An 11,084-nucleotide genomic window follows, 5' to 3' on the forward strand; every position below is an offset into this window, starting at 1 on the left:
AAAGCATGAATGAGACCCTCTGCCGGGATAGAGCGTGGAGGAGGGGCCTTAGTACCATATGGGGGACCGATTGTTGAAATGGATGCTCTCATTGGTGTAAAGTGCATCCGTTGTTTGGACTTCTGCCAGATTCAGCATCCAACCAGTGACTCTCTCAGCAAACTTTTCACTTTTCACGCACTGAGTTCGAACAAGGTGATAATGTCGAATAAACACAACAATGCGCATATTTCAAAGTATGAACTATGCTGTAAGCAAGAAACAGGTTATATGGTTTGTCCTGTTTCTGGGTGGGGTGGGGGGCATTTACAATCAATCTAATCCGTTTTATTCAGCATCAAACTTTTATAGAATGTCACGAAAACCTTAAACTTTTTTCACTAAAATGTTTTCTCTTCATTTTTACTTAATGTTTCAGAAAATCAAAAAAAAAAAGAGGTTGTGAATTCCGGCTACCACTGCCCTGAATAGTCCGTTTGGTTGGTTTGGTGCGCTCTCGACAGGCGCATATTCAGCAGCTCGACCGTCTGCTCCTTTGAACGCTGTGATTCCGCTGAGGAGGCATCGCATCAGTGTCAGCGGCAACAATGGCCGTCTGGTTGGTCCATCAATCTCCGCCGGCAGCGGACAGGAGTGCGCTCTGATTGGCGCTTGGACCGCTGCCTGACAGTCCCCGAAATGAGTTCTTAATCAATACCACAGACTGTCTTATCAAATCCAAACTGGTCATGAAATCACTGACAAATAATGCAGTTAAAAGATGCTACTTCAAGCCTTATTTGGCAGGTGAGTAACAGGCTAATAGACACGGTCTGATGAAGTTGGATTTGGGTCATTTCTTGGCAAAGACATAAACGTTTTCAAATAAGATAACATGTGCGCTGTGTGGTAATAAACCCGAAAAGTGTACAAACGCAAAACAATTGGGACAGTTGTGCCACCAATATCAATACATAAGCCTCTAATTTATACTAACCATATTTTATTCAATTAGTTAGGGTTAGCTTACAATGGATCCACATGGTTCTGTATTTAGTGTCTGGGCCGAACAAAACGAAAATATGTCATGTTCTGCAACATTTTGTAGACTAAAAATTTATTTCCGCTCCCGTTCATCCGACATTGAAAAGGAAAGTTTTTTTTTTCAGCCTTGGCTCTAGGTCCCTTACCGAGACTATTGTCTCTGTGTGGAGTTTGTGCGCCTGGACAATGAATGTAAATCTCCCCCCTTTGGATCCAGCCTCAACCCACCATCTGCCAGCGCGGGACAAAGTCAGATGTTGCCTCAATTATGAGAGCAGACTTGGGGAATCCTGCTGCCGAGCCCCCGCCCTGTCGCCGTGTCCCTCGCACACACGTCCCCTAACATGATTGACAGCTCTCTTTAACCATGAAAAATCCACACAGACTATGATGACACACTTTAATAAAATTCCTCTACTCGTTGCCAAACTTGAAAAAGGTACTATGGTAGTATGAAGCGGAGGGACATGCGCTCTGTGCCACCTGAGTGACCGAAGCACCAACACTGCAGCCAGTGCAGCACACACTGTTTTACAGAAATAAGATGTGCATGAGTGTGGGCAGGAAATCAAAGCTTCTTCTCTGCAAACTCAAAGTAATCTAAAGAGAAACGTCCTGCGCTACGTTGATCAGGTAGGGTAGTAAATTAACTGCCTCAGCCTGTCGCTAATGTTAGACTACTTTATAGTCCTAGGCAGACCAGAAACCATCTGACCCATCACAAACATGTTTAGGAGGTCATAAATAAGCGGAACAGTTCTGGTGTCATTAGACCCAAATCTTTTCTTTTATTAATAGTTAAAACATGCGAGCACCTTTATCCAAACCCACGACACGTGGCCTGTTTCTGTCTCTTACTGTAGGTTATTTATTTATTTCAGAAGGAAGTTGTCACTAATCATGATTTTTACGCCTTTAACCCGAGCTTCAACCTTAATAAGCTACTCACAGTCTTTTACACCATTTTCTCCTGATCTCCTCATGCCAACCGATGAGACATTATGGTTGTATTGTTAACTCATACATTTTTATCACGCAGATCACGTAGTAAGTTCACAGAAAATCCTCCTATCATATGATTTCATGTTGCGGACCAACTTGTCTCTCCACTTCAGCCCCACAGGTGCGAGAGGCTGGGCCGTGATTATCGCAACCCAGCAAGACTTGCCGTCTAATGCGTGGCTTTTCTAAATTGGTGAAGCGGAGAGCCCGGGCGAAAATGGGGGATTAGTCAAACCACAAACGTCTTTCTAATCAATTTAACCCGCTGAGACGGTCATCCCGTGTGTTTTAGAGAGGAGGCGAGAGGGAGGGAGGGGGGGGGGGGATCAGTCACTACTAAACCAAACAATGGGGTATCGTGTGCCGCTCGTCCTCTGCAGCATTCCCCTGCTCCCATGGGACACCCAGAGCCACTCTCTGTGGATGGGACTGTGTCCACGCAGGTCAGGAGGGGCGTGGCATTTGTGTATGTGTGTATGTGTGTGTGTGTGTGTGTGTGTCTGTGTGTGTGTGTGTGTGTGTGTGTGAGGGGGTGTTGGAGACTCAGCAGCTGGTTCCCGTCCCTCCTCTCCACAGTGTAGAAAAACAACAGAGCTAATGCGACCCACCACGTCTCATATCGATCGCCATATATTGCACTTCTTTCTTGTTTATTTATTTAGACAAAGATGCAGATACCCCGGGGAGTGTCGGCATCCACAATTAAAGCGACTGATTATCTTTAGTCTAATTTCTTAATATAGAAAAAAAAAAACATTTTCCAAACGTTTAACAAACATGTGGACTAATCTCTGTACACTCAAGTGTAGGAAATGGTCTAAACCTAAATATGAGCAGTTTTAGAAATATACGTGGTAACAAGTGCCATCAAATATCTGAAATCAAAAAAGTACACAGGCCTATGGAAAATCCTGTCGATGGAGTAAAACTGTAAAAAAGTTCATAAGTTAGTTCTGAATATCCCAAAATTACTGCAAGTTTCTATATGTGCTGTAACAGCCAGTTTGTGATCACTGTAATAAGGTAAGACATGTCTCTGGTGAACCTTTAAAAATGGTTTATCTACTTATTCCAAACTCTGAAATATCCAATTCTACCACAGAGTGTATGATGGCATAAACAGCACCAGTGTAGTATTACACTTTCCATTTATTTGTCTTAGTGATCATGTGTTGTTTATTGTGTCAGGCCCATGTAGTGAAGACAAGAACAGAATGTATTACATTCAACATTACAGACAGAAAGTGTCTTCTACCTCAGTAAAAAGGCCAAACCAGTGAGTCAACATGCACCACACAAAGGTCCCAAATCTGAAAGTATTATGAATGAATTAATCATACCTGTGAGTTTCCTTTGAAGATCTCACAGAGACTGCAGTAAAAACAAAAAGCTTTTGCTCACTTCCTGTAAAACAATTCAAAATGAATAGTTAGTCGGTTTGCAGAAGTGCACATTAAAAAAAACCAAACATGCAGGATATATAAAGTCTGTAGTTTTCACTTTTTAACCGTATCACAAACCTGTCACAGACCTGTAGAGTCCCTCTGAGCGAGCACTTCTTCTGTCTTCACTGCAGGTAAAACTCAGTTTATTGCTGTAGCTATTTGCTAAACTTATTTATTTTCAGGATCTTGATGGCATAATGTAAATCCTTAGTTCCTGACAGTTTTTTTTCGTGATTTTATTACTGTAACTGAAACATTGCTTCAGACACAACGATCACTTCACATTCCTGCTACTGAACAGTTGGATTTAACAGAAAATCCATCAAATTAAAATACTGTGGCTATAATCGAAATATGTATTCTGAATATGTCTTTTAGTTTGGTGCCAAGTATTCAACTTAATTTGATCCTTCATTTTAACTGAAACTATCACAAAGTTTAAGACCTTTACATAAACTTTATAATCTATTAAGGTTTTTCTGCATGATGCTAATATAACATGTTCAACTTGTGAACCAGCATGATGTCCTATATTCAATGAAGTAACTTTAATTTATTAAAAAACCCACAGGTTGTGCTTGTGCCTGCTTTGCTGGTCCTTGTAAAACTGTATGAATTGTATGTCAGTGCCATCTACTGGTCTGGTCAAGAACATCATCAGCTGTGTTTAAAGGACCTGCATTTAAATATGTAGTCATCTTCTTAAGGGTCGGACAGGATTATTATGAATTTCATTCAGAGTCAGAGGATAATCTGTGTAAGCATCATTTATTAGTGACATTCAAACATATATATAGTCAACATATTATAGTTTGTCATTTTCAAAACATAGGCTGAAAGAATTTTATTATAATGTGCAACTGGAGAAAAAAAAGGCTATAAACAATAAAATGATTTACTAAATAGAAAATCAGAAAATATAAAACTAAATTATTTTCTTTTGTCTTTGCTTTTGTATCAACAGGTTTCACTGCAGAAACTGGCTGTTTTAAGATGATGTTTTTAACTGCTTTAGAGCGGAGCAACCTCAACATGTATGATTTAGTGATTTACAGCAAACTCACAGCACAGCTCTGCAAAATTTCACCCCGAGAGATGGTCAAGTTAGAATAATTAGAGATCATGTGTGTATATATCCATAGTATTTAATACACAGCACAGCAGTGTTTTGACGATCAGCTGCTGAACTGCCTTCTACTCAGTGAACAGCAGATGCCCTGAGAAGAAGCTGTCACTGGACAGGTTTGTGCCACAGTTGTTGGCCACCAACCAGACCCTGTCTCCCTTCTTGAGCTTTATGTACGTATTGCCACTGGCTGAGATGTACTCAGATTGCCGGGTGGTGAACGAGTGCAGAACACGCTTCTCGTTATGAATCAGATCCACACTGGCATCATTCTGGTAGATTGTACAGTGGAACTGGAACTCAAAAACGCCTGAGTGCTGACTGGTGAAAATCCCTGTCTTATTGTCATAAGTGTTCTGCCCATTATAGATGATCTCATCGAAGATGATGGGAGAGTAGCCTTGTGAGGCTTTGTTGCCCAGTTGCACAGAGAAGGCAGATTTCTCCACAGTGCCAGGAGGCCCAGGTGGTCCTGGGGGTCCTAAGTAAACAGCAATTTAGTAGTACTATGACTTATAACACCAGAACTATTTACTTTTGTATTACTTTAGTATTTACAGTATTTATAGATATTAGTATTGTGTTTATAAGTGGTGGATTTACCTTGTGGGCCTGGTGGTCCTTGAGAGCCTGGTGGTCCTTGTGAGCCTGGTGGTCCTTGTGGGCCTGGTGGTCCTTGTGGGCCTGGTGGTCCTGGTGGTCAACACAAGTCCCGTTCAAGAGAAAATTAAAGTGAAAAATCAATATTTCCAAAATACTGACATTGAATTTTCCCAGTCATCTGTGTCAGAGTAGATTTCAGAACATCAACTTACCGTGCTCCTGCCATGGACTGAGGTCAAATGCACGAATGTCCTCACACTGAGTGTAACCAGACCCTCGAGGCCGGTACAGGAAGGGTTTTTCAGGTACTTCAGTGATGCCACTGTTGTCACAGATGATGCGGGCAAGCGATGTTTCCCTCAGGGACTTCCTCTGAGCCTCAGTGAAGACTCCCTCTTTCTCCCACCAAAGTCTGAAAATGGACATGTAGTTAACATTTAATGCCTCTGAACATAGAAACCAATATTGAAGTGATGCTAAAACAATTTTCTCCACATATTTAAGCAATGTCAGTTATGTATTATAGGCCTACCGGTCTCCCTGACGAATTTTCTGGAACTGCGTAGCGATCAGACAGGCGAAGAGCGGCCCCACTCTTCCTCCTCGGACAAACGGCTCAGCCACTCCTCCCACCCACACATCAATATTGTCAGGTGTGCCATAGAGATCCAGAAAGACCTTGGCCAACTCAGTGCTGTTCATAACTTTGGCCAGCTCTGACAGAGTTTTTGGTTGTGACAGTCCACAGAACTTGCGCCATTTGTTGTAGCCTAAAAAGGAGCACATGGTGAAAATGTCATGTTTAATTTCCTTGTGTGATCTATGTAGGTAAAATATATTCTAGGCAGAAAGGTAAAGAAGTATAAAGGTACAGCGAGTAAATAAATACCAGGGAGTCCGTGGTCTCTGCCTCTCTGCATGTTAAGAGAAGCCAGATCTAGTGCCAGCTTGGCAGAAAATTTAAACAGCTTTTCCCTGAGCTCATCCGTCATCATGTGAGCTGACGTTTTCAGCTTGGCCTGGCGACCCACCAGCCCCCTCAGGATTGGGTCAAAACCACCTGCGGATCACAAGAGATCATTTAAATTGTAACTGTGTTATTTTTTTGTTTAGGTAAGGTAGAAGAACCTTAAGATCACAGCCATACCTTCAAAGATTGGCCTCCATGGTGTGAACATGGATGTGTGCAGCAATGGGCTGGGGTAATCACGGTGCTCCTGGTAATTCTCATCAAGACGAAACATGAACGGCTGAACCATCAGGTGTCCAAACCGGAAGGCTGCTGTGCCGAACACACTGGAGATGCTGGGATCCACATTTTCATCGTAGCCTGGGTAGGTGGACAGCTGCTTGGCAATGTAGTCTGGACCAACAATGTGTAACAAGTAGTCTCTGATGGTCACAACCTAAAGACAAAAAAGAAACTGACTTAACAGCAGAATCTGAGGACATATTGTACTACCCCTTCCCTTCAATCATTAATGCAAGATCTGTGCTCATCATGCAATTAAGCTCCTCTCTAACCTGGAAGTATCCACCCAAGATTTTGCGGGCCTCCTGATAGAGTCTCTCTCCATCCCAGTGAGGATTGAGTTCTGCCAGAGCACGTGCCAGGCGGTTGTGTTCACGCATCAACAGTGTGTGCAAAGAGAGGAGACCAAGGTTCTCGTTGGTCCGAGTGTCACCTTCAAAGTCACATAAAATGAGGGGGAAAAAAGTGTTGTCAGCCCTGTGTGGTGGTTGGAGTAAATCCAACACTTTCAGAGAATGTATGTCAGTGTTTTCCCTGCCACTCACCAGCCAGAAAGCAGGGCACCTCCTGAGCAGTACTGTTACCAGTAATACGAGCCCGGGTGGCACAGAAGTTTACACCCATGTTATTGAAGGGCAGGAGTTCACGACCATTGTCGGTGTACTGTGTGTTGACTTTCAAAAGGCCCTTGTCTGTGGTGAGGTTGCGTAGAGAGCGAGCTTTGGAATCATCTGAATCGTACACCTGACCGACATCAATGAAGGCAGTGAGAGCATTCAACTGCTGACGGACAGCTCTTGAACCAAAGACTAAGCCCGTGTCTCCAGAACCACAAGCTGCTGCTGAGCGAAAGAAAGGGATGCATTCCTCGGAGCTAGAGCCAAACCGGGGGTCTTGCTGGGGGATCTGTTTAGATGACGAAAGCAGTTAATGCTCAGTATGTGTGTCTTTGTTTGTGTATTTAAGATTTATTCATTGTGCCATGCAAAGACACTGACCTTGATAGGGAAGCAGGGCTCAGTGCGTTCACAGCTATTGGCACAGTCGATACCATTACTGAAGGAGCGGATGGTGGGAGATTGAGGGGTCAGGGTCAGGTCATGGTCAGTCCACTGGCCAAATATTGTCAACAGGTGAGTGTACAGTGGGTCACTCTCTGTATCATTGGTTTTAAAGCGCAGAATCCGGTTGGACACCTCCCTTACCTGACGGAACATGACGTAGATGATAAATAGACAAAGTGATGATAAAATGATAAAGTGTTCATTTTTTCATGGTTATTTGCAGAGTAGCCAGTAAAGATGATAAGTTAAGGACTATTACCAATGGAAGAAGGTGATTGTTGACTTTGAGCACAGGGTCCCAGCCTTTAGGCAGAGAGATGCCATCCTGGTACTCAGCAGGGAGCCAGTGGGTGAACGGTGTGTTGGAGGATCCCCATCGGGTGTTTTTTCTATAATTGACAGGTAATAAATCCATTATTTCATTCTGTTTATCATCTCTATTTGTACTGGAAATGAAAGACCACCATCTGGAGGTTGCTTCACCTGTTGTTGCAGACGTTGCTTGCAGTGCGAAACTTGTTTAAGATGGGAGTTGTAAAGTTGCAAGAAGGCACACGATGTTGGGGGCTGCAGCCCGTCAGTTTACCAATTACCTTCAGGTCGTCCTCCGAGATTAGATCTAACGAAGGAAAGAAAAAAATAACTCAGCTCCAACCAGTTTGCAGATATTTGCGGAGAATGTTCGTGTAAATCTATGAGGGCTACACACCTGTGGCATTGATGGAGCGTTTTTGACGTCCATGCAGGGACTTCTTGACCAGTTTCACAGCATTATCAAAATAGTCAGCAGCACGAGCAGCGATACGGCTTGGCCCAATAGGCTGCTTCAGCAGCCGCAGGACGTCTGCAGGATTCGCCGCATTCCTTCTAACACGGTCAATGCTCCTGTATTGAGTGGAAAGGTCACACGTACATGTTCATTCAGAATATCTAGAATAAATATCTTGTCACCATTTGTACATCACTTGAAATTTTTAAAAAGCAGTTTAACCAGTTCAGGCGTGTACACTCACTCTCTCCTGGAGTACTCGTACGCTGAGTCCACCTGGGCTTTTGCTGCAATCACAGCGTTTTGAATGACACTCATGCTCACGTGTGATTCTGAAAATTAAAAAAAAAAAAAATTGTTCAATTGATATTCTGGTTCCCACATTATGCTGATGTTTTTAATCAGTGCATTAGGTTTCAATAAGTCCCACAGACTTTTATAATAAGTTTACCATAACTGAAAAACCAAATATACATTGCTTGACATCTTAATAGTTCAATACAAAACGTAACAGAATAAAAAGTAGAAAGATGATATTATTATAAACCAAATAAACAATGAATGCATCTAAACCAAGTAAGATAACAGCAGTAGTACTTACCAGCGTTCACTTGGCAGTGCAAGTACAGGTAAAGACCTGAGGCTACAAGGCACAGAAACCAGTTCATCTCTGCAAAAAAAAAGACATATGTTTTTAATCATTTTTGCACAAATCATTTAATTAATGTGGTATTTTGGACTTCACTTCAAACAAATGCAAAAATAACACAGTACAATCTGTTAGAGCATATTACCTCTCTCTATTGTGTAAAAACACACTGGAAAAGTAACCTGTGAAAAAGGTGAAGCTCCTTTCCTCTGATGCTCAACTTGAACTTGGAGACAGCTTATATAGTCTGGTAACGCCTAAGGCCACTGGTAAGAGGAAAATATGTTCGCACGAGTTCCTCTTCGGTAAGATTTCCTGTTAACGAATTATTAAAAAATACGCTGTCGCTTATTTTCCTTCTTGCTCTTACGTAATTTCTTCTTCTTAGCATTGGCTTTACATTCTTGTTTTGGTCGGAATTCCAAAATAAGATCAGATAGGAAAGGCGCAACAAACTTAGTGGAGTGGATACTTACGTTATATATTATATTTAGACATATGCTAATTCTGATAATACAATATTGGACATTATAAAATAAAGAGGATCCGGCTTTTAAATCAACAAACTACAAGGCTGTACCCTATGGTTAGTGGATTTCAACTCATGGAATTATAGTTAAAAAGGTGGACCTCAAATAATTTACAACAAAATTTAAAGTATGTCCAAACCAATTTAGTTTTATCTCGGCTAATCGCATCCTCTGTACCCCCTAGTCCAAGCCCAAGTGGCAATGAGGGCTGGATCCAGTCTCTGACATTAGGCAATATATGTGGTACAGTGTGGACAGATCAAGTCTTAGTTTAATGTTGTGTGCTGTGAAATAGTCCTACCCTACATGAGCTTAAAACTATCAAACATTAAATTGTCTTTTTTACACATGAGATAAGTTCCGTTTAGATAATTTAGCGCATGTAACCCTGGGACTGGCCTGTTTTAATGGAACAAGGTTTGGAGTCATGAAGTGACTGAATTCATGCTTCGTTTAATTAATGTTAAGCAGGAACTTTGCCTCTTTTCTCTGAAGCCATAATTATCTGTTAGTCAGCTGTTTTTTGAAAAACTTTCCACTCCGGGGAATTACCGGTAGGTTTATATAAGAAGTCTCTTCCTGCTCATTAATGACTGAGCGGTGTATTTTCCCTTGGTGCCAATGCATAGGCGGAGACCAAACATTCTTTTAAATCCAACTATTGTCTGCGTATGGCGCATCAAATCAGCGTAAGGCCGCTGCGTGTGTGTGTCATCACATTATGTCGGCTGCTACTGGCCGGTAGCCTCAGGTAGCTCTGGTCTGTTTATTGAACTTTGGACGCTTTGGAAAACGCTGAACGTCCATTACTGCGCATAACACGGAGACCTGAAGCACTGACTACACATGAAGAGAGTCAACTCTCTTCTTACAATACTGTGTCACATGTGCGCTCAAAAATGAATTATAACAAAACCAAACTGAATTTGGATTTATTTATGTAAAGTGTATTTTAGTGCTTTACCTAAAAATATTTATATTTACTATAATTTTTTTTACTGGACCTACTCTAGACTCGGTGCAGGGAAGTAGTTCAGGTGCGCAGCGCCCCCGTAAGACGCCGCTCAAACTCCTCTTATGGTCTCATGATGTGCAGAACAACATCAGAGGTCAGAGGTACATATTGTTATACAAATTAAATAGTCATTCATAAGTAACACTGACGTATGTTACACTTTGGATCACAGACATTAATCCTACGAGAAATGTCAACTCTACGATAAACAAAACTCGAGTGTTGACGATGAGTATTCCTGCTTAATAAAAAATAAAAAAAAAAACAAAAACAAAGTTATAATACCAAACCATTTCCCATCCTCATAGCCTACAGGACAAAAATAGGTAATTAAGCCAAAAGATTTCCATGAATAGACTGAAGACTGGGGCAGCATGGTGGATGAGTGGTTAGCACTGTTGCCTCACAGCAAGAAGGTCGTGGGTTCGCATCCCGGCCTTTCTGTGTGGAGTTTGCATGTTCTCCCTGTGCTTGGTTTACTCCGGGTACTCCGGTTTCCTCCCACAGTCCAAAAACATGCATGTCAGGTTGATTGGTGACTCTAAAATTGCCCGTAGGAGTGAGTGTGAGTGTGTGAGGTTGTCTGTCTATATGTGGCCCTGCGAC

General features: G+C 42.0%; 1 protein-coding gene across 1 annotated transcript; it reads right to left on the bottom strand.

Moving 5' to 3' along the window:
• Positions 1–4,228: 4,228 nt before the first annotated feature.
• LOC113139418 (eosinophil peroxidase-like) lies at positions 4,229–9,176 on the bottom strand. Its single transcript, XM_026322614.1, has 15 exons — positions 9,079–9,176; positions 8,886–8,954; positions 8,529–8,616; positions 8,225–8,400; positions 7,999–8,134; positions 7,775–7,904; positions 7,450–7,656; positions 6,997–7,357; positions 6,724–6,884; positions 6,347–6,605; positions 6,089–6,259; positions 5,732–5,969; positions 5,412–5,611; positions 5,200–5,289; positions 4,229–5,077 (listed from the first exon to the last, which is right to left on the bottom strand). The coding sequence occupies exons 2-15, from the start codon at positions 8,950–8,952 to the stop codon at positions 4,665–4,667; spliced, it is 2,697 nt and encodes an 898-aa protein (XP_026178399.1). The 5' UTR covers positions 8,953–8,954; positions 9,079–9,176; the 3' UTR covers positions 4,229–4,664.
• Positions 9,177–11,084: the final 1,908 nt, after the last annotated feature.

Source organism: Mastacembelus armatus, chromosome 9, assembly GCF_900324485.2.
Source record: "Mastacembelus armatus chromosome 9, fMasArm1.2, whole genome shotgun sequence".
Taxonomy (NCBI): domain Eukaryota; kingdom Metazoa; phylum Chordata; class Actinopteri; order Synbranchiformes; family Mastacembelidae; genus Mastacembelus; species Mastacembelus armatus.